Source organism: Bacillus rossius, chromosome 1 (genome assembly GCF_032445375.1).
Source record: "Bacillus rossius redtenbacheri isolate Brsri chromosome 1, Brsri_v3, whole genome shotgun sequence".
Taxonomy (NCBI): Eukaryota; Metazoa; Arthropoda; class Insecta; order Phasmatodea; family Bacillidae; genus Bacillus; species Bacillus rossius.
In genome coordinates, this window is record NC_086330.1 from 370,993,407 (window position 1) to 371,018,395 (window position 24,989).

Below are 24,989 nucleotides of genomic sequence, written 5' to 3' on the forward strand. Positions count from 1 at the left end.
AAGGTCACATCCTGATAGAGGCTTAACTGAGGCTTGAGTTAAGGATGATTAAGCCTCTATCAGGACATTTCTAGCCGCTGGGAATTTTAAGGACTAAAACGGGAAATTTTCCCTCGAAACGGGAATTTTTCCCTCGAAAACGGGAAATTTTTTCTTAAAACGGGAAATTTTGAGTCATTTTGAGTCATTTTTGAGGAATTTTGAGGAATTTTTGCCGCCGTGACGTCACAAATCCAAGATGGCGGAGCCGGCTCTCGGCTACACCGCCTGAGGCCTGATCTCGGACCGGCCAAACTATACTACTCACGCGCAATTTTGCTTTTTCTATTTATCACTAGAGACCCGCAAAATTCGCCGATTCATTCGGTGAAAGGCTAGAATTCAAACACATATAACTCTTAGATAATTTTTCTATTGGCTTACTGTTCGTCTGGACGAATCTCAACCAGTTGAAAACCCTCAACCAAAGAAGGATTGAATCACAGACAAACCAGCTGAGACGACTCACAAGTGGGCAGCCAACAATGAACTTGCGTTATTTGCCCGAGTGTACAGAGGTATGTGCAGTCTATCCTGAAGGCCATTGAAACCGCGAATATTGCAGGTCTCTATCTATCACATATTTTTCTTTGACGAGTGTTGCTGATGAAGTTAGATGCACATCCATGCTTCTCGCCTCGAGCGGGCCGCTGGTCACACGAGGACTGGCAGCCGTGGAGAGAGGCAGGTGCGCGATGACTAGACACGAGTGTAGTGGAAGCTCTCCCCCGGGACCGCGACAGCTGGCCGAGGAGGCCATACGGCACGGCGGAGCCCCGGGAGAGGAGGGGGGCATGACCCCGGGGGGCTCGACCACCGGCGCGTATAAGTGACGAGCTCCGGAGGACAGACGTCAGTGCCTGCAGCCGCTCTTCGCCTGACGGGGACCATGGAGCTGCTGGTGAGTGCCATCGCCGTGCGGCGGCGCAAGAGTCCTTTCAAACAAAAAAAAATTGGTTGTCTGTAAAGTCGGTTTACGGACGATACTTTAACGTGACAACGTCATAACAAAACATTGATGAGATGATTGCATACTTTTATGAATAAAATTGAATAATTTTTATTGAATTATCACTATTTTGTATGGATACAAAGAAGGAGTGAAATTAAATCTACAATTTAATTGATAATTTTACTTTTATCTGCACTCATTAATTCAAATAGGTTTATTACTTTAACGAACAGATTATTTTAACTATAACTTTTATACATGTTTGCTATTTAACTTCTTCCACTCTGTGTTATTCTGTTAAGGCTAGGACGATGATAGGAAAAGTAGGGAACGAATGGGAGTGTTTCAAGTTTAATGTGCCTTGAAGAAGTCAAATCGATGGTTGTTCCAATCGAGTGGAAGAGAGATAGATGCGGCGCAAGTGTACAATGAGCGTAACGGGAGAATGTGCGTAACGGGACAATGAGTCATCCTTTTTCGTGTGTGCAGCTGACGTTCATCGATTTATTAGACGTTGTCACGTCAAAAAAAAAGGGGGGGTTGTCTGTAAAGTCGGTTTACGGACGATAATCTTACGTGATAACGTCATAAGAAAACATTGACAAAAAAATTTCATACTTTTTTTTAATTTTTCAAATATTATTTACAGTATTTTGCAAATTTAATTTAAATAATTTGTTTGAATATAATCACGAACAATTAGTAGGGGCAGGCCTTTTTCGCGAATAAATATTATAAACACTTACTAGACTGCAAAAAGGTATACCTGCACCAGTGGTTTCTTCCTCTTGGTTGGCAGCCGTCTGCAAAATAAATCGTTGCCTTTTTTGACTGAGCCACTCAGGACGCGTTTGCTTTCGCACTGAATTACTCTTATTGGTGTTGTATCTATCGACATGTACCTGAAAGAAATTCACCCAATCACGATGCACAGACGGCGCTACAGTGCTTTAACTTATAAATAGTCTCAGAATCTTTTCGGAAAATATGCATGGGTCTAACAATTAGTTATAAAGCCCGCCTTAACCTGTTTTTATATCATAGAAGATTTTTCTCGCACGGTAGTTGGCCGGTTCTTGCACGCTTGGCTCAGGCGGAACGTGACAATGTTTTCGTGCGTGCAGCCGGCGTTCATCGATTTATAAGACGTCATCACGTCAACAACAAATACAGGCAATATGTTGTCAAACATGCGTTATATTGCAAAATTTAAATGCAAACAAATTTCACGGTCAAAATACCGAAATAATTGGGTAGGCCGGATTTAGAATAAATATCATCAATGTTTAGGTAAACAGGCAGCTAAAATATGTTCTGCCTGGTTGCTATAATACTTATGAATATTATATTAATAGATAGTATCTATGGCGTAGGGGCGTAGGGCATCACATACCAACTATTCATTCACTAATTTTAAGTTTTAAAATGTTTTAGAAGTGAAACTTCTTTGGGCGCGATGACAATAAATTTAAAGGTCGAATTTTAATATACCGTTATGGTGAAGCATTGCTTTTAAACTTTTTTTGATGTGAAATGGACAGAGAATAGGTACTTTGCCAAAGAGAAATAAAGAGACGATACGTCCCCGCCCAAAAAAAAAAAAAAATTGGTTGTCTGTAAAGTCAGTTTACGGACGACAGTTTAACGTGACGTCATAACAAAACATTGATGAAATGATTGCATACTTTTATGAATAAAATTGAATCATTTTTATTGAAGTATCACTATTTTTTATGGATACAAAGAAGGAGTTAAATTAAATCTACAATTTCATTGATGAATTTACTTTTATTTGCACTTATTAATTCAAATATGTTTATTACTTTAACGAACAGATTATTTTAACTATAACTTTTATACATGTTTGCTATTTAACTTCTTCCAATCTGTGTTATTCTGTTAAGGATAGGACGATGATAGGAAAAGTAGGAAACGAATGGGAGTGTTTCAAGTTTAATGTGCCTCGAAAAAGTCAAATCGATGGTTGTTCCAATCGAGTGGAAGAGAGATAGATACGGCGCAAGCGTACAATGAGTGTAACGGGACAATGTGCGTAACGGGACAATGTGCATAATGGGACACTTTCGTGCGTGCAGCCGGCGTTCATCGATTCATTAGACGTTGTCGCGTAAAAAAAATATAGAACCGATAGAGATAGATGGGCTTGTTTCTAAAAAAAAATAGACATAGGTATCCTAAACAGTCGGCTGTGAGCGTCTTGAATTATACTGTATCTCACGAGAAACCTCAATAACAATAATGTATAAAAATCTGTACATGGTGGCCTCTGCACACCTGTGACCTTGAGAGCTGTCCACTGGCCGCCTCTGAGGCACAAGTCGTCAAGGTTCAGAGTAGATTGCGAGTTGGCTGGATCTCAAGATAAAGTTCGCGATAAAAATCTGTCCTTGGAAACACCACCTCGTGTAATATTTTAAGGCAGTCTCGACCAGTACTTGCATCTGGTGTAGTGGCCTGTCGCGAACGGCTTTTTATGAATATAAATATAAAAACGTCCCGGCTTAAGGTTGGGATGATAATAAACTTTAAATTAAAAATGATAGAGCCGAAAATTTTTAGACCTCTCAGGCCACCTACAAAATAATTAGGGACAGGAAAAATTCGCGTGTTCAATGGCCTCCAGTATGAACTCCATAGTTCTACGTACACTTGGTCAAATGCCACCCACTCATTGGCTGCTGTCTTGTGAGACGTCCCAACGTAGCAGCCTGTGATTCGTATAAAGCTTTGGTCGGGCGTTTCTCATTGGCCCAGAGTCATCAAGGTGAGTTGTGAGCCAATAGCAGAGGCAGCACTGAGGTATAACTATTTGTATTTTAGCCTATCGCGAAATGAATACGCGAATTTTTCCGGTCGCTAAAAATAAGTAAACATTATCTGAAGCAAAAATAACAGAGAAAATATTACTCGTGAACTCCACTCATTTTAAAAGCGCATATGTTTATTTACGTTAGTATTTTTTAATTATTGAATTTTTTCAACATAAATAAAATGGTTTTTGCACACAAGATTTTATTTTCCCTGTCGAAAAACACGCTAGGCGAACGTGTTGCTGAGCTTGCAAGTTGGAGCAGCCGGGCCGCGTATTTCCAAACCCTAGGTTGACTCGCGTGCTGGCCCTTGAAGCGCGCTGGGATTGGGAGGGGGGAGGAGGAGAGTGTTTACGGCTAGGGTGACCGTGGGAAATGGGGTCGCGCTCTGGCGAATTAAGGGCCCGCCTCGTCAGGGGTGTATGTGTGTTAGTGAGGCGGGATGATAAGCGCGACGCTCGCTGGTGCTTCTAGCGCGGTGTCGCCTCTAAGCGCAAGGCTGTGAACTGACACGAAGTCTTCTCGTCGTCACAGGATAACTGTGAAATTTGAGCGGTGACCGTGACATTATACGGCGGAGAAATGAAGATAAAGGTGTAATGCAAGTTCCTTAAGTGCTTTCAATAATCTGGACTGGTTGTTTTACGCCTAAAAATTACTTTGAAAACATGCGTTTTAGCAATTTTAACTCTTCTAAAATACAGTATAAAAACTTAATCCGAAATAAAAAGTACTTTTTGGCCCTCAGATAACTCTTAAATGCTTTTCGTAAGCAGACCCCACTCCGATATCATGAATAGTTTTTAAATCGCGTTGTTTTACTTGAAGCTCTGCGCACCGTGTGTGTGCCCGGGTAGGCGGAGCCTTTAAGGGTTTGTTTTGATCTTGGCGGGGGACTGGGAAGCCATTATGACGTGGCTAAGGGGCACAAAGCCAGAGTCTGCCTGAAAAAAAAAACATGCAACCTAACAAATAGGCAAGGGCGAGCACGTGTTATGCTGCAAATTCTAAAATACTTAGAAAATATTATTTTAGAAGTCTCCGACGGTGCAAAATTCAAAATGTTTAACAATAAAATAAACAGTACAGGTTTTAGTGCTATTTACAAGACTGAGAAAAATAAATGCAACGGAGATTCGGAGTGAGAAATGCAATTGTTAGATGTAGAGTGTCTCAGGTGTTTCTAAACAAGATTGTATTTAAAAAAATTAAATTTAATAATAGCATAACGCACTTTTTATATTTTGTGGTTTATTTTTATATATTATTTATTAAAACTAATAATTCGATTTTTTTTATCTGTATTTTGAAGTGAAAATTATTGAAAAAAAATATAACATAAATCTGCTTGAAAAACACAATACGATATGACTTTTATGATATAGACAATTCATGTATAATTTCCAGTACATTTAGGCGTGTTTTTAGTCAGAATGGTAAATTTTACTTCTGAATTAAATGTTACATTTCAGTAGATATATATCTACAAAAAAAACTTTTTAATTTTTAATTAAATAATTAAAATTTAATAATTATACATATATAAAATTTTGTGATGAAGGTAGATTACACAAATTCGTGAAATTGCAATGTGTATGCACTCACATAAAACCTCAACAACCACGACTTAACATTCATCATTTACAGCCAGTGTAATCGTCTAAATGAAGTATAGTATTAATGAATTATAAATTAAAGACATTTGAAACAATATGTACCAGTTATCAAATCATCTCGTATCCTAAAATATATTTTTTAATGAGTGCGTATACCCATGTACGCGCCTTAGAAGTGTCTGTAATAAAATCGAACTTCCATATTGCATGCAAATAATTAATTGAATTAGAATAATAAAAGGATGATTAGTAATTTAAAAATTCAATCAAAAATTTTAAAATAAATGATCAGTTTTCCATATCAACGTGTCTATAAATTTTAATTAATAATGAAAAAAAATTATATTTCATTATATATCTACAAAAGCTTTTAAATTAACCCTTTAAGTCACAGTTTGTCAATTAATAAGGTATACTTAATTTTTTTATTGTAACTAAACTATTTTGTGCGATAATAATCTTACGCTAAACTTATAATATTATGTATGATTTTTAAAGTAATTAATGAAAGTAATACATATATTTTTATTTAATTATAAATAATTTAGTTATAAATAAGATTTCCACTAGAATGTAGTACACTGTAACCCACACATATCATTTAGATATAAATTGTCGACTTTATTGGACGAATATACTGAAAGGGTTAAATAATTATTTTTTTTAATTATTATATATAAAATTTTTGTTATGAAGGTTGGTTTGCAGAAATACTTTAAAGAATTATGTGTTAATTTCGTGTCCTAGTTTCGTTTACAACATGAGAACATATGAATTTGCTCGTTACCGGGGTTAGATGTCACACATTACTGGCGTGTACTAAAACACTCGCCAACGTGTTTTTTTTTTAAATTCCCTATATAAGTTGTTACAGATATGCTTACTAAATAAACCTCCAGAAATTAACATGTGTGTATAACATCATGTCAGTGTTAAGAAGACTGCAAGTATCCGCTCTACCACTCTGGTTCTGGGGTAGAGCGCCTGCCTTGTGACTTGGAGGACCCGGGTTCGCGCCCCGGCTCCTCCAAGGCGGATTGCCCAGACAAAATGGCGGCATTTTCTCTGGTAGGAATACAATCCCTTGTAACAAGTCAGGCTACCAAAGAAACGGTGGGTGGAACAGAAAAAAACCTTCCAGGTGGCTTCCAAATGGGGAGCCCGTTTCTTTTCTTGGGCTCCCCATGCGGTGGCCATTCCGGGGGTTTCTCCGGGGGAACGGAGTTTTGCAAAAATATCTATTAGTTTTGTACAACTGTCATCCCACCATTTACGCAGGCTATAAGTTATACTTTTTATTTAATACTCAGTATGAAATATGCTGAATGTTTATTCTAATTCATTAATTTTACACTAATATTCACAATCATTCGATTTTTTAATTAAATGGACAAATAAATTTCTAACGTCTCCGATGAAAACTAAAAAGATTTGAATAAATACCTACTTAACTGCCTGCCTGGTTAGTATTCTTTAAAAATGAATACTTAATGTTTTTATGTTATAATGTGAAACGCAATTAATATTGAACTGAGTTTAATTTAATATTACTTTAAGAAATAGGTATTAAATAATGTTAAAACAATATGATAAACAAATAAAACATATTCAATATATATTTGCTTAAAGCACAATTTGTTTATATATGTGGGTACGCCATCATCCTATGAAAATTTGCACTTCGTACAAATCCACTCTCATCATTAGCTGTTTTGTAATAAAGTGATATAAATATGCGAGTTTTTTTATATGAAGTTGACAGCTTACACCATGACAACCTGAGTTGCTGGCTAGGTGACAAGCATAAACTTGTAACAATTACGCTATTGAGACATATTTATATTTTGAACAGGATTTATGTTATGTGCGATAGTGGGCTATGTTAATGTCTAAAAGTGTTTGTTTATTAATTCCATAACCACCAGAACCAATAGTGTCTACTTGCAAGCTCCAAAAGTAATTGCGGCAGTTGTTGCTCATTGAGGGTAGGCCTGCAGGATTCTCGTCTCGCTCATGTGAACTGAGGCTCGACATGCCAGGGCCTCGCCTGAGCCACTCAGCGCTCTCGGTCCTCCAGGAGCCAGCGGCAGTTAAATCATTTGAAAATGGGAATTATTGTGCGTTAAAATACTACATAAGTGCTGCGGCGTGTCTATATTAAGCATTTGAAAGTTATTGTCGAGTTCTGAACCCCGTTACTGTGATGTTGCAGAGATGACTAACATTATGTTCTGTAAATAAGTACATGGATATGCACAAACACACATATGTATTGTTATATTCTCGTCATCGTCGTGCCGGATTGCTTCTGCCCGACCCCCTTCCCCTCCCTTGCTCGGTTCCCCCACCACGCGGCCATCTCCCTCCCCTCTCCTGCCAAGGTTGCGGCCCTACGAGCGCGCAGTTCAGGCACGTGTCGGCGAATCAGCCTAGGGTTTGGAAATACGCCTTCGGGCCGAGGGTTCCCGATCAAGGGCGAGCTCGAAGGCCGCGCCGGGTCAGGGGGGACCAGGAGAGGGAGGGCGCCGTGGTTCAAGGTGTCCACAATTGGTACTTTCGTACTAGATCTAGTACTTTTATAATTTTTTAAGTGGTCTGGTACATTTACGTTCAGATCTAGTACTGTTTTTTTAATATAATAATTAGAGCCACAGAATTCGCGCTTTCATTTAGTCACAAGCTAGAATGCAAACCTCCACACTGTCGCACTGTGTTCATGATTGGACCGCAGTTATCTGGACACGCCCCTCTACGACCGTGAGCCAACGATGTCCAGCTAGGAGAGAAGTAAGCGAATCAGGTAGTGCCAAATAACAAGGAATAAAATGTTCTCGCTAAGAAATCAACCAATGGGAAAGTAAACATGGGTCGAGCACACCTATAACTTTGAATTCTATCCTGAGGCCAGAGGAATCCGTGAAATTTCCGGGACTCTAATAATATTATTACAGTAACTCCAATATGTTTTATTATTAAGCGTAATTATTTTTAAAAACTATGGAATGTATGTGTGGTTGGTGTGATTATTTAAGTTCGAGCTTCGCAATGTCATAATAACTTCCTAAATTGTTAAAACCATAACAAATTATAATTTAGTACATTTTTTTTCAAATCTAGTACTTTTTTCTCGTATAAGTTGGTACGAAATATTTTTTTTTTTCCTTGTGGACACCCTGCCGTGGTGGCTTGTATACTCTGCAGACGACGTCACGCGCTCGTTGATTGCGGTCCATCCACTTTCCTCGCCGCTGGAAGGTCGTCGACTGGAGAGAGAGAGGCTCTCATCTCGCGAGAGAGAGAGAGAGAGAGAGAGGAGCCTCCGGTCCAGTTTCACTTTCACGCCTTTCTCCGGCCGACCTTTCTTCAGCATCAGCGCTCCGCCCGTCACCGCCTGAAGACCGCTCCTTGAGCGCGCCTTTGCGCCGGCGGCCGTCTGCTTTCTCCCCGCGCCGCCGCGCCGCGTATATAGTCGAGCCACGCCCGCCACAGCCACAGCCACAGCCACAGACACCCTTCTGCCTCGAGTCCTCCACGCCTGGGCTCTCTGCTGCTACAACACACACACACACACACACACGCGCAGTTGTCACTGATTCACTTGTTCAACTGTGAAGCTATCTTACCTTGCTATGTTTCACGCTTACGGTCATCATGTGTGCCAAATAAAATTTTGATGACCGGTGCTTCCAAACACATAGATTGTTATTTAGAAGGGGAGGAAATCTTTGGTCGTTTCTCTCCTAACCGGTCTCATAATTTGTTTAAATATTTTATAAAGTATATAGTGACACTTTCAACAAATAAAACTGTATTCACAACCTAACCTTTTTAGGTAGATTTAGAGGAAAGACTCCTATTGTAGACGTGATCATGGTGTGACTTCCTTTTGTTTGTTTTTTTTACGGAAAACCTCGGTCCAGTTCGTTAATGGGCAAAATTCCACCAAAGGGGAAGAAATGGGGAGGGTTTTTGAAAAACAGAAAAATCGCTATAACTCCCATAATATGGCAACTATCGCATGCGTTTGAACGTATATCTCGTAGGCGTAATACCAAGATTATTTTGTCTAAATACATTTTTATACGACCAACACAGGTTGTAGTACATAAAAATTAATAACTCCTTAACTAAGCACACCATAGAATCCGTTCAGTTTGTATATAGTTCGTATGATTTTTATCTAAAAACGTTTTACTGAAACAATTTTTTTTACGAATCATTGACGCAATGGGATGAAAAAATCAATTGCGGGATTTAAGAAAATACCTCTATTAAATCTGTTGTTTTTTATTGTTAAAATCTTAAAATATTATCTACAAATCTCGACCAATATAATTTTGATACGTCCAAACATTTTAGCAAGGGGTGGCAAAACAAGGGTTGAAGGACTAAAAAAATAACTCTATTAAATCTGTTAATATTGTCTGTAAATCTTAAATTTATTATGAAAAAATGTATAACTCCCTTATTAGGTATACTATCAAATCCGTTATATCGATTGTAAATCAATACTGCAAAGGGTTTAAAAGAACAAGGGTTGGAATAAAAATATAAATGATCCTTCCGTTCTTATTTATTTAAACTTCCATTTCTGCAGGGGGTGAGAAGGGTTTAAAGATAAATATTTACCATCAAATACGTTATAATTGACTATCTAAAAACTTTCGCGGAAAATTTTTTTGATGAGTGGAACTATTACATTAAAAAATGTGAGAATTTTAATTGAAAAAAAATTCAAATTTCCTTGCTATAAAATTTGTTCGAATTTATTTATTATTCGTATGTAGCAAAACATGTTAATGTTTTCTAAGCCTTGGTCTAAAGCAAATTTTTATACTGCCACAGTTTGGTGCGGGGGATTAAAAAAAAATGGTTGTCTGTAAAGTCGGTTTAAACGATAGTTTAACGTGACAACGTCATAACAACACATTGATGAAATGATTGCATACTTTTATGAATAAAATTGAAACATTCTTATTTTAATAATAAAAGAATAAATACTTAAAATTATACTAGTAATCAGATTTTTTAATGCAAGAATAATTAACCTTTATTGCCGAAATTGTTGTTGTAATAAGCAATGAAAACCACATTAACTTTTCACTTCACTTTATAAACAGTCGACGAAACAGTTCACGTGTAGATGTAAGTTGTGTGCTGCCGCTGTCTTTCTTCTCCTCGGACGCATAGGCCAATCGAGTGGAAGAGAGATAGATGCGGCGCAAGCGTACAATGAGCGTAACGGGACACAGCGTAACGGAACAATGTGCGTAACGGGACACTTTCGTGCTTGCAGCCGGCGTTCATCGATTTATTAGACGTTGTCACGTCAAAAATAGTGTTTGAAGGTCAAAGAAATGCACTACTACCATAGTAGGTACCTCTAAATATACCTACGCCTGTAAGCTGTGCGTGAGTGAATTACAAAACATCCAAACAATCCAGACATCTAAAATTTCACGTTTGTTAGGATGTGGAAATGAAAGGAGTGTTATGCATTGGCAAGTTGGCCCGCGGGCACTGATTGGCTGATGGTGGTTTCCATCAAATACTACTGTCCATTTCGTCTGGTTTTGATGACGTGTGCGACCGGTGTTCGCTACAGCCACGGCGAGCTCACTGTAGACGCAAACTCGAGGGTACATAAGACAGGAATCATCCCGGCAAGTAGTATAGCATAGTATGTCCGAGATCTGGCTTCTGGCTGTGGAGCCGAGAGCCGGCTCCGCCATCTTGGATTGTGACGTCACGGCGGCCATCTTGGATGGTTGTGACCTTGACCTTTGACCTTGACCTTGAATTTGATCCTCAAAAATCGCCAAAATTGGGCAAAATTTGCCCAAAATTCCTCAAAATTCGCCAAAATTTCCATTTCTGTGGAAAAAAAGTTCCACCAAAAAATCTCAAAAAATTCCACAAATTAAAAATTTCTCTTTTCGAGGGAAAAATTTCCCGTTTCGAGGGAAAAATTCCCGTTTTTAGTCCTTAAAAATCCCAGCGGCTGAAAATTCCTAAAACTGGTTTAAGCATCCTTAACTCAAGCCTCAGTTAAGCCATTTCTAGGAATAAGGATACCATGACCGCCATCTTGGATTATGTCGTCACCGTTGCATTTTCCGTTACGGTCGCCATCTTTAACTTTTTTATTTATTATCCGATTTTAATAAAAAAAATTCAAATAATAAAATTTTAATAAAAATATTTCCAAAACATACATTAACGACACGGAGCTCAGAGTCCTCGGTTCGAACCCGACGAATGCAAAAAAAATGAAAATGGTGACCGATCCTTCCTCACAGTGGCTGCAGGCAGACTGGCCCCCCCACCACTTTTTTTCAAAGCATATATAACATCATCTAGTATGACGTCATGTCCGCCATCTTGTCTTCGTCTGCTGGAAGCCATCATCATTGTATCGTCGGCTAGAGTGCGCTGACGCCATGTTAGTTTAATTCTTACCCGCTAGAGTGCAGTAATCATTTACTACTGTGACACCCGCCATCTTGTCATTTGGCCGCCATCTTGAAAATCCGTGATTATTTAGCTAGAAAATCGGGAATAATTCCAAAATTCATCAAAAAATTAACTTATTAGAATTCTGATTGATTATATCGATTCCCGGCCTTGGTTCGATCCCCTAGCCGATACAAACCAACTTTAATATTTTAAAAAAGTACCACTAAAGTGTTAGGTTTGAGAAAATAAAAAACACCACAAGTTCTTTTAAAAAAAATTTATTACATAAATTCAATACACTACTACAAGTACAAAAAAAATACACAGACAAATTACTAAAGTTTTGTGGATTTCTCGACATCTGCATCTGCCACCCACGAATTAAAGCGAGGTGGAAAGCCCCACCACTTGACGTAGGACCGTCCATTTCTTCGTTTTATAATCTTCTCCACCAAGTATGTATCGGGATACAACGTAGGCTGAATCTCTTCGGCATAGAAGCCTCCATGGATAGGTTTGTGGTCCAAATCTTCGAGGTAGTAGGTCCTAGGCTCTGATTCACGAACATGTGTCACACGGAAAAGTTCGGGACTCCAGTTTGCAGTGAAACCTTTCTCGAAGATACCTTTCTGCTTGGAGATTCGCACAATGTCACCGACGTTAGCTTTACGCTTTCGTGGATCTTTCTTCTTCGTGTTGGAAAACACTGTTTGAAGCAGGCGATTGTCCGTTACGTCCTTTGGCTTCATTTTCGTGGTAGAATGCACCGTGGAATTATACTCGCTTATTAGTTTCGGCAAGATGTCAAGCCACTTGTAATTTCCGTTAGCCGTGAACTGTCGCCACATCTTGGAACGCAAAGTTCTGTTAAACCTTTCGACAACGGAGGCCTTGACGTTACTAAATGTAGAGTAGTGTTTGATGCCATACTTCTTCATCAAAGCCTTGAAGGTTGCATTGTAGAATTCTTTCCCGAGGTCCGTTTGCAGGTGCGACGGTACACGTCCATCACGCAAAATATTTTTCATGGCCTTGGTTACGTCAGTTGCAGTCTTTGATTTTACAGGTCTAGCCCAAGCGAACTTGCTATAAACATTGATGACTGTCAACATGTACTTGAAACCTTTATTCAATCGGGAATACGGTATCATCTCAACAAGGTCCGCCTGGAACTATGACTTTGCGACGAAGGTATTTTCGTCTAGCAGGAGCATGAAGTTCGCGAGCGATTCCGGTTCGACTCATTGTATGTAGCCGGCTTCCTTCAGTTCTTCAAGTATAGAGACTATTTCGTTGATGTGCGAATAGTTTCCTACACTAAGCGAAGCATGTAGAATTCTAAGGCGATCAACTAATTCATTAGGGTCGTCCCAATATACATAGTCAAATGTCTGACCACTTTCTAGCCTTTTTAAACCTTCTCCGTGTATTGTTAGTTCACTGAAGAGATTGGCGAGAATGTCCATTTTTTCATGATCTACATCTTTATATACACCACTATCTGGATCGTTATCGCGAAAATGTGCATTGGTTAGCTCTAGCAGTTTTTTGTACTCTTGTAAGTCGTTGTGAGAATATCCTTTAGGTTCCCTGCGAAACAGCAATTCGTACAGACCCGGAGTCCCGCGCGTTTTGAACTCTGCTACGCGCACGATGTTTCCTGGTAGAAAGTCTATTTCTTTAGCACCGAGGAACCACTTATTATGTTTTCTGTACACTCCGTAGGTCGTGTCATTATTCCGGTTCGTAAACGATGTCAGGTATGGTCGGACCATTGCATTAACTTGATGTCCCTTTTTCGGTATTTTTTTCTTGTGCATGGACTCTGTACTTGTTAAGTCCTCTTCTTCTCGATCTGGTTCATACTTTCTCTTCTTTACAGTCGGCATTTCATCTTCAACTTCTGTCTTCACAATGAAGGCTGGTTCTTCCTTGTTTTTAAGTTCGTCGAGGCGACTAGTGATTGGTTTAAATATCTCCTCATTTTCCATCTCACGTGCAAGTCTGGTTCGTCTAGCAAGTAAATATTTTTCACGAACAGACTGTATAGCTCGATGAAGGTCACTGGCCAGGTCCGACATTGTACTGGCTGAAAACTTATTGCAAGACCTCCTTATATACTTTTTTATTCGTTCGCAGAAACTTCTTTCTTGTGTTTGGCCAAATCTGAATTTGTTGACGATTGAGATAGTGATGCTTTCAGACTACTTTGAAACGTCCTCAGATCGTCACGTCTTTGTGCATTCGAAACTTCGATCATGTCGCGAATGCGAGAATCCGAAGCTTCCACGCGCTGGTCTATGGCTACAAGGTACTCAAGAAATTCCTTTTTCACCCCGTCTACTTTTTGAGCCAGTAGCGAAATGTATTTGCGGATAACGTCGTCATGAGACTTGAGAGCAGTACGTAAGTCTCGACTGCTACGACCGAATTTCGAAATGCTATGACTCATGTTTGGTGATAAACTGATCGAAACCTCGTCTGTACCTGCCCTTATATATAGGCCAGTCTTTGACTATAACTAGGAATCCGTGTTCTTCTTTCCAACACAAGCAGCACATGTCTTTGAATTCCTGGAATGTCATGTCGGTGTTTACGTGATCATCATAAGCGTGGCGTAAATTAAGTTCGTCCATGCGAAACAAAACTATGACATTTGCGTTGTCTCGTAGGAGATGTTTTGGAATACGACTGTACGTCTGACACAGGTAAACGCAGTCTACCTTGGCGTGTCTGCCCATGGAAAAGTACTCTTGTATTATGCCTTGTTTCTCGCACATTACATCGTCGAAAACAAACACGGAATTGGCTTTTGCTTCGCTTGGAGGTGCAACATCGGTATTATCGCTAAACGGAAAATACTCCAGACCATCCACAGATCGTAGAACAGTTGCTAGGCGCTGATACTTTGGCTGTTGCAACGACTTGGAATACAAGTAAACGTTCTCGAACCGAAGACCATTTGGTTCCTCCAGTAAACTCAGTAAAACACACGTCTTGCCGCAGTTGGACGGACCCGCCATTATGCATTGTACAGCAGAAGGCAACAGTAAGCCATGTCGTGATTCACGCGCACTAAATACATCGTCTTGCGTAATGCGCACGGGCAAACACACGTCTTGCTTGACGACCTGCATTGTACTAAAGTAATTGTATAAAATCAAACACATTTATACTTTCTGGTCAGTTGTGCGTAATGACTCGAAGAGGTAAGAACAAAAAACACATCGGCGCGGGACTCGTAAACTCGCTGATAAACAAACTACCATTCGAGCTACACATTCCCGGCTACAGATTCTGCGGCCCCGGCACTAAACTAGCGAAAAGGTTAGCTCGCGGTGACGTGGGCATTAATTCTCTCGACGAAAAGTGCAAGCAGCACGATATCGCATATTCATTAAGCAAGGATCTGGAATCTAGGCACAGAGCAGATCAGATATTGGCACACGAAGCTGAAGATATAAGCAAATCGCCGGACGCGGGACTAGGAGAGAAAATCGCAGCGTGGGGCGTATCTAAGATCATGAAGGCAAAGACGAAATTAGGACTGGGCGCTCGTCGAGCCGGCTCCATCAAGTCAAAGACTAACTCGCGCAAGACCAAACGCAAGATCGGTGCAGGTGTGCAAAAAGCCAAGCAAAAATTACAGACTCTCGACAAGAAGATTATAGGAGGATTTCTTCCTTTGCTTTTGCCTGCATTGGGTGTTCTCGGCGGCCTCATCGGTGCAACGAGCGGTATAGTGCGGGCAGTTAACACTTCGAAGAATGAGCGCAAGCAGTTAAAAGAAGCACAGCGACACAATGCCAGCATGGAAGCCATTGCCATCGGTAAAAAAAAACGGCGCAGGACTGTACTTACGACCTCACAAGACAGGCCGAGGCATGAAAAAGAAACGAATGAAAAAATCCTAAGTTCTTTGCCGAAACGTCCGCTCACCAACGTAGATTTAATAAAGTACGCACGCAAACTTAAAATAGCAAATTTCCGCGGCGTGTTTATGCGAGACACTTTGCCCAGCAAGCCAAAGACACGTGAGTGCGCCATAATTAATTTAGACACGTCGGCGGGTCGAGGCACGCACTGGGTAGCCTATGTAAAGACTGGAAACATGGCCGAGTACTACGACAGTTTCGGTAATTTACGCCCTCCGCCAGAACTTAGGTTGTACCTGGGCCGGTCCACTACGTTGTTTTACAATTACGAAACGGAACAGAGGCCAAATCAAACAAACTGCGGACACTTGTGTCTTCGCTTTTTAACAAACAAAAATTAGCTGACCAATAAAAATTGCTACTTAAAGGTTGTGCAGTGACGATAATTTATTAGTCATGTCGATAACACTTACCCTGACAGGTCACGCATCTGAGCTGCGGGCGGTTCATTTCCCGCCTCTGGATTTAGACGGAGAATGGTGTATCGGACTCGTAGATTTTCAAACGTATAATGCCATACCTAATATCGACGAGGAAAACTGCAAGATATGCTTCCTGAAAAGCGATGGGACCGCTCATGAAATACAGTTACCTGTTGGCTCTTACGAAATAGATGACATTGCAAATTACATCAGGGATATGTTACCACAGGATGTAGACTTTCAACTGCGTGGAAATCCAAACACTCAAAAAAGCATTCTAACATGCAGTGAAAATGTCGACTTTACGAAACCTGGGACCATAGGTACGATGCTCGGATTCGAATCAAAGGTGTATGGTACAGGAAGAACGTACGAATCTACGCGCGCAGTAAACATTTTGCCTGTGAATGTCATAAGAATAAACTGTAATTTGGCAAGTGGAACGTATCTCAACGGAAGACTAAGCAACATGATTCACGAGTTTTCGCCGATGGTCCCGCCAGGATATAAACTGGTAGAAGTACCGCAAAGTATCATTTACGTTCCAGTCGTCGTGAAGTGCGCACACGAAGTCGTCGTCCGAATCGTTGACCAGCGAGGACGATTGGTGAATTTTCAAGACGAAGAAATTACATTACGTCTGCACTTGAAGCGATGGGCATAAAGTTCGTAACACCGAACAGTTATAAAAGAAATCGTATTGTCGTGAATAAGAACAGTTCTCTACCAGACATCGGTGCGTTAACACCTGACAACATAAAGTATCTCCTCAGTATTGGACAAGTGCCGAATAAATATGGAAGACGAAATCCTCAACGTGGAAGATCCGGTCATTTTTGATGACAGCATTACGAAAATGGAATTGCACGAGTACCAGCCTTTCCTGCTCGGACCGTACGCACTACCATCGGAAGTACGCATTGCTGTACAGCACCAAGATATTTGTACTTTACCTTCGCAGTCATTTCTACGTATAAGAGGCACGCTTACAAAAGCGGATGGTACGCATCCGACAACGACATCAATATCCTGCAATGGTATTCTTCACCTAATCGAGCGCATTACTTATGTACTCAATGGTGTCGAGGTAGACCAGACGAGAGATGTAGGCATAACATCTGCTATGAAAAATTACCTTTCGCTCACACCAAATGAACTGACTGCTGCAAAGATGGCCGGTTGGGCTCTCGAGGATGAATATAAGCTTCCGGTTTATGCCGAAGGAAAGTTCGAAGTTTGTGTTCCTCTGTCCATGCTTCTCGGATTCGCTGAGGACTACAAGCATATAATCATTAATTCGAAACAAGAGCTCGTACTGCTTCTAGCCAACACGCACATTAATGCAATTGTCGCCGCTGCTGAAAACCCTCAAGATGTTTCGCTAACACTTCAGTCTATCGAGTGGATGCTGCCCCACATCCAAGTGAGCACCGTTGAGCGAGTCAAGATGTTGAAGAACATAGAAAATGGCAAGAACTTCGATGTGCCATTCCGATCCTGGAGCCTGGAAACTTATCCTGGCTTGCCTCATAGTCAGCGTATCAATTGGATAGTAAAGTCCAGCTTCGCTACGGAAAAACCAAGATACATCATCGTCGGACTTCAGACCGGAAGACAGCTTAATGCAGGAGTAAGTCGCTCCATATTCGATAACTGTCAAATACGTAATGTAAAAATATTTTTAAACAGCGAAAGTTATCCGTACGTTGACATGAACATGGATTTTGAAAGTGGAAGATTTCTTCTAGCATATCAAATGTATGCCAAGTTTCAGCAAGCTTACTACGGTCGGATACAGTCACCGATACTGAGTCCCAACAGTTTCAAGAACAAGGCACCGTTAATGGTGTTTGACGTTTCCAAACAGGATGATCGTATAAATTCAAACATCATCGACTGTAGGATCGAGATAACGACTATCGGAAATATTCCACCAAACACCTATGCTTTTTGTCTGATACTTCACGATCGTCTTGCTTCGTACAATTGTCGAGACAAACTTGTGAAAATTCTGACATAAATACCGTTTCGTTTTCTATGATAATTTAGTTACGACCGAGCATTGCTAGCGACAAGATGTACTGCAACCTGCAAGGTTTCCAGAGCCAAAACGGATTCGTGCTCAAGGAAATTAGCGTCACCTCTGGAGACAAGACTCGAACCCGCAGCTTCCGACCTCCGTATCCGTGGAAACTACTAGACGAAAAAAGTAAACGGTCGAATGAATGGTTATGTAAATATTATCATGGACTAGAGTGGGACGAAGGAAAAATTCCGTACCACCAAGTGAAAAACACTATTGAAGATTTACTACTGCAAAACGAAATAATCTACGTCGCTGGACGTGAACAGAAGAAATGGCTACGAGAACTGTGTGACGTCGGAGCAGCTGAAATTGTAGATATACAGACCGACTACGGCTGTCCTTCCCTGCGCAAGCTTAGTGCAATATACGCCGTGCAGCTACGTGACAAGTTTGAACGTGTCTGTGCCTGTACAAACTCGCAGTTAATGCAGAAATGGCACACACAGTGTTAGTAGGAGCCTGCATATATAAATGGCGTACATACGTACGTGCCTTCAGTTGTCGTTCGGCCTGCAAGAAGATGTTTACGTTTCATCCTGCTAACGTGTATGTGAGCGCAAGACCTAGCTTCAGCAGTGTCGAGTACAGCTACTGGGATTCCGGGTATCTACGTACATATACAGAAACCTGTGATGGAGGCGCTCAGCATTGGCGGTTTGCGCACTTTCCTGTGTCCTACGAACCGACCCAGCAGCTGGTAGATTGTTGCGAACCTGGAAACTGTACCGTCTATCACATGAGACCACACACAATCCTTCCTGCCAGCATCGCTGAGGTTGTCGCCTCGTCTGCATGTGCAACACCAAACATGGACGTGTTGCAACCTGTTGCGACCTGTGATGCTTCTACGCAGACGTCCAAACGGTGTGCGTCTCGTCGTCGCAGTTCAGGCAGTGAATCTGTCCCAACTAGCACTGAGCCAAAGCCCAGGCGTAGACGTGGTCACAGACGTCATCGACCATGTCTTGTCGGAGTTGTCAACGTCACAGAAGATGACCAGCTGGAAACCTGTGTTCCTGATCCTGTGGCCTGCGAACCAGTTGGAACCGGAGTCAACGAACCAGTTGGAACCGGAGTCGACGTGTCAGTTCGTGCGGCATTAAAGACTTTGCTTGTGAAAATGCTTGATTCCTTAACCTAATATGTATTTGTGTACTCTTTATAAATAAATGTGTAAAACTTGAACTCGTATGCTTTTTATTTCTACAATTTTTAGGTACCTAATAAAAAAATAATTTTAAATACAGACATTATTTTGACTCATGAGGTATACCAGTAGACCGCGGGTATATAAGCGAGGTTCGGACGACTGGACCCGCAGTTCACCTCTGGTCGCGGTGCAGTACGGACGTGCTCTCTCCATTAAGTTTCGTGAGATTTAGTTATGTCGAGCGGAATAGAATGTTTACCGACAGCAGCTGGGACCTCGATGGCAGCAACGATGATGGAGTCGGAGATCCCGATACCATTAGCAGAGGAGACCATGGCAGCGGAGGGCTCAATGGCTGAGGTGACGACAGCTGTGAAGATCCCGATACCTGCTGCAGAGGAGACAACGATACGTGCTGTTCCATCATCAGCTGAAGTTTCACCATCTGCATTCCAGACTTCAACTAATGAAGAGCGTACATTGCGTCAGTGCAAATACTGTGACGCACCATTTACTAGAACTTCAAATGCGCGCAGACATGAAAGAAGCAGCTGTCAGAATAATGCTCAAAGAATACTGTTTCAGTGCAAAAAGTGCAATAAACTAATTTCACGTCTCGATAGCTTGCATCTTCATTATAAAAAATGCTCCGAGACGTATAATGAACATGGTTATTAATTTGACTCATGTGTTGTACCGGCTAATGAGACTATATAAGTGAGACCCCAGGTGATATGGACTTCAGTCCGTCTCTGGCTGCGGTGATGAACGGCTCGGATAGTTAGACTTGATTAATAGACCAGTATCTAGCTATTCTTGAGAACTCGATGGCATCATTACCAGTATCAACACCAACCTGGATCGAAGGTCTACCATCATCAGTGCAGAGCACGATGACATCGACGTCTACAGCTACACCTGCTCTCTCAGCACAGCAGGAGATTTCGTCGCGTGCAACATCTTCTGCAGAGCAGACCTCAACGGCTTCAGAAGTTAACATGTCAGCAGTGTTACAATGGTTGTCAACAGTTCCAGTGGCATTGATGAAGGAAGGTGCATCCAACGGTGTTCCATCATCCGGCTGCACGTACTGCGAGAAGATCAAAAACTTGAAATTACGTGATTATGTAATACACAATTGTAGTGATAACTCTGAACGCATTAAATATCAGTGCAACAGATGTTTAAGCAAGTTTGTACAATATGGAAGATTAAAACGACACCTCAGGAATTGTAATAGACTGGCTGTACATTCATCAGAATCAAGCTGTATATTTTGTAACAAAACATTAGCAACTATTCGAAGTGCAAAACAACATGAAATATATCACTGTCCTTTTAATGAAGTCGATAATTCTGCTTTGTGTGCAAATTGCGGTGTACCAATATGTCGACCTGATAAACTGAATAGACATTTAAAGTCATGTAAAGGACTTAGTCTGTATAGTAAGAAGACTGTTTCAATCGAGAAATCCACAAGGCTTTAGTAATTTGTCTGTGTATTTTTTTTGTACTTGTAGTAGTGTATTGAATTTATGTAATAAATTTTTTTTAAAAGAACTTGTGGTGTTTTTTATTTTCTCAAACCTAACACTTTAGTGGTACTTTTTTAAAATATTAAAGTTGGTTTGTATCGGCTAGGGGATCGAACCAAGGCCGGGAATCGATATAATCAATCAGAATTCTAATAAGTTAATTTTTTGATGAATTTTGGAATTATTCCCGATTTTCTAGCTAAATAATCACGGATTTTCAAGATGGCGGCCAAATGACAAGATGGCGGGTGTCACAGTAGTAAATGATTACTGCACTCTAGCGGGTAAGAATTAAACTAACATGGCGTCAGCGCACTCTAGCCGACGATACAATGATGATGGCTTCCAGCAGACGAAGACAAGATGGCGGACATGACGTCATACTAGATGATGTTATATATGCTTTGAAAAAAAGTGGTGGGGGGGCCAGTCTGCCTGCAGCCACTGTGAGGAAGGATCGGTCACCATTTTCATTTTTTTGCATTCGTCGGGTTCGAACCGAGGACTCTGAGCTCCGTGTCGTTAATGTATGTTTTGGAAATATTTTTATTAAAATTTTATTATTTGAATTTTTTTTATTAAAATCGGATAATAAATAAAAAAGTTAAAGATGGCGACCGTAACGGAAAATGCAACGGTGACGACATAATCTAAGATGGCGGTCATGGTATCCTTATTCCTAGAAATGGCTTAACTGAGGCTTGAGTTAAGGATGCTTAAGCCAGTTTTAGGAATTTTCAGCCGCTGGGATTTTTAAGGACTAAAAACGGGAATTTTTCCCTCGAAACGGGAAATTTTTCCCTCGAAAAGAGAAATTTTTAATTTGTGGAATTTTTTGAGATTTTTTGGTGGAACTTTTTTTCCACAGAAATGGAAATTTTGGCGAATTTTGAGGAATTTTGGGCAAATTTTGCCCAATTTTGGCGATTTTTGAGGATCAAATTCAAGGTCAAGGTCAAAGGTCAAGGTCACAACCATCCAAGATGGCCGCCGTGACGTCACAATCCAAGATGGCGGAGCCGGCTCTCGGCTCCACAGCCAGAAGCCAGATCTCGGACATACTATGCTATACTACTCCGGCATTTGCCTGGAGTGATTTCGTAAAACATCGGAACCCAAACAAATAAATATCGGCCGAGCCAGCACTCAAAAAACCCGGGACCTCCTAGAAGCGAGGCCACTCTTCGATAATTCGTAGGTTTGATTTCAGTCAGCCGAATGTACCTACCGTTCTCGTCCGAGTTGATTTTTTTTTCCCCCGGCATGATTCACCACTTCACGGCCATTTTCCTACGGTAACCAATGATTATGCTGTTATTCCCCCCATCGTTTTTTGAAAACAACACAAATCAGAATAACACCCAATGTATTTTATTTTTCAAGCAAGAATAAATCGTGAGTAACGCACAGAGACCGGAAAAATTCGCGCTTTCGATGACCTCTAGGATAGACTCCACAACCCCCTACATACTCAGGCAAATGCCGCCTGCTCATTGGCTACTGACTCGTGACACCTGTCCACTGGGACGCTTGCGATTCGACACTTTTTTTGGTTGAAGGTTTTCCATTGGCTCAAAGTCCTTCAGATAAACTGTAAGCCAATCACTAAAGACCTGCAAAATTCGCGGATTCATTCGGTGATAGGCTAGAACTCAAACACATATACCTCTTAGATAATTTTGCTATTGCCTTACTGTTCATCTGGACGAATCTCAACCAATTATGAACCCTCAACCAAAGAAGGATCGAATCACAGACAAACCAGCCGAGACGACTTACAAGTCGGCAGCCAATGAACTTGCGTTATTTGCCCGAGTGTACAGGGGTATGTGCAGTCTATCCTGAAGGCCATCGAAACCGCGAATTTTGCAGGTCTCTACCAATCACAGAAGCAATACAAAGGTGCAGCTGTTTGGATTCTAGCATAACGTGAAATGAATACGCGAATTTTTCCGGTCTCTGCTAATGCACCACGCCAGGACTCGGTGGTCAGCAACAATAGTGCAGAGATGCAGCTTGAAGCCACTTGGACGTCCAGCTCTGTCAGTGGACGAGGCCTCGGAGACCTGTGGTTGGTGAGTCCGCCACCAGGCCACGCCCTAACGCAGGTCACGTGAGCGAGGTAGTGCCAACGCACCCTGCAATTAAAACTTGAACGTTCTGTAGTTTTGGCACAACAGAGCAGGGGGAAGCCTTCATTTCACAGACGAGAGAGCCACTCCCGAAGTTCCCCGAAGGTTGTTTAGCAAATAACTTTTTTAATATGTAGCTATCCAGGGCTAGGAAACCGTTTACATGATTTCATAGTATCATTAATGTAGCTATCCTAACCAAATCAACCGTCCACAATATTTTAAAGTAATTATAATGTAGCTAACCTAACCTAATTGACCATTAGTCATCATGAGTTGTCCAAAATAAAAAAAAATATAAAAAAAACGAAGTTGCGCGATCGGAGGTTTGGCTCTCTCGTCTGTGAAAAGCAGGCTTCCCACAGAGCAACCAGGGTAACAAACAAACAAACCAAGTGACGAATCAAAGTTGCATCAACATCGTGAGTGGTTGACTTAGACACTCCACCACGGGTCGTGAAACGCGTGTGGAAGCACCAATCAGAACGTCTGGTCGTGCGAAAGAGGATTGCTTTCAGCTGTGAAGGGAGCGTGTAGATGTGGACGGGTAGTCTCCCGAGAATAATTACGAACTTTTCCAGATGGTGCATCTCATCATCCTGTAATGACACAGTGGCAATAGCTAGAGACCGGAAAAATTCGCGAATTCATTTCGCGATAGGCGAAAATACAAATAGTTATACCTCATTGCTGTCTCTGCCATTGGCTCACAACTCACCTGGATGAATCTGGGCCAATGAGAAACATCCAACCAAAGCTTCATCGAATCACAGGCTGCTACGTTGTAACGTCTCAAGAGATAGCAGCCAATGAGTGGGTGACATTTGACCGAGTGTACGTAGAACTATGGAGTTCATCCTACAGGTCATTGAACCCGCGAATTTTTCCGGTCTCTAGCAATAGCTCCAAGTAGCTCGATAATAACTAGAGACCGGAAAAATTCGCGGATTCATTTCGCAAAATGCTAAAATGCAAATAATAATTGTACCTTTCTGCAACTTCTGCCATTGGTTCACTGTTAACCTGGCGGACTGTGGTGTCAATTACAGACCCTCAGTCAAAGCAGTATTGAATCACGGGTCTCCCAATTGAGACTCCTTACAAGTCAGTAGCCAATGAACAGGTGACGTTGGCCCGCGTATGCACAGGATCGTGGAGTCTGTGCTGGAGGTCATTGAATCCGCGAATTTTTCCAGTCCCTAGTAATAACTGCATTAAAATCCCACTTCAACTCCTAACGTATTTCCATACGTCATGCCACGGTTTCACACCACTTCCTCCTCCACCCCTTTCCCAGTCCTACCAACTCGCCAGACCGCAACGTCTAATTAGCTGAGATGTTTTTTTTGCAATCAACCAGAATACTTCACCTGACAAGATCTACACCAGATCATTAACCGAGTTCGTGTTCGTTCCAAAGTGAGAAACTACTTTCCCAACTGAATAAATAAAACAGGTGTGAGAAGTTATTATTTCGAAAGAGAAAAAAAAAACTAAAAGTCAGTCATGGGGACTGTCGACAGAAGTGAAAATTTTAAATTTTTGTTTTTAAATGTGTAATATGAAATCGTTTCTTCGTCAAATGAAGGAAAATAATTGATTTTGGTATTATATCACTAGCATGACGGTAACGCTAACCGATAAGTTTTGCCCCTACCAATAATAACTTTAAAACTAAAAGAAATCAAGTTTTTTCATTGAAAGAATAAAACATTATTAACTTAAATCTACTAACAATCAAAATTATCTCTTATAAATCAATAACCTGACATTTGAAGAAATTCACATCGTAAATAAATAAACAAAAGAAAAAACATAACCTCTACTTAACTACC

General features: G+C 41.0%; 1 protein-coding gene across 1 annotated transcript in view; it reads left to right on the top strand.

The window, feature by feature from the left end:
* Window positions 1–897: 897 nt before the first annotated feature.
* LOC134530657 (uncharacterized) overlaps window positions 898–24,989 on the top strand; it is a 31,307-nt gene continuing 7,215 nt past the window's right edge. Inside the window, exon 1 of the mRNA XM_063365696.1 lies at window positions 898–940. Coding sequence (XP_063221766.1) covers window positions 929–940 — 12 coding nt within the window. The 5' untranslated portion in view covers window positions 898–928. The remainder of the gene's footprint in view (window positions 941–24,989) is intronic.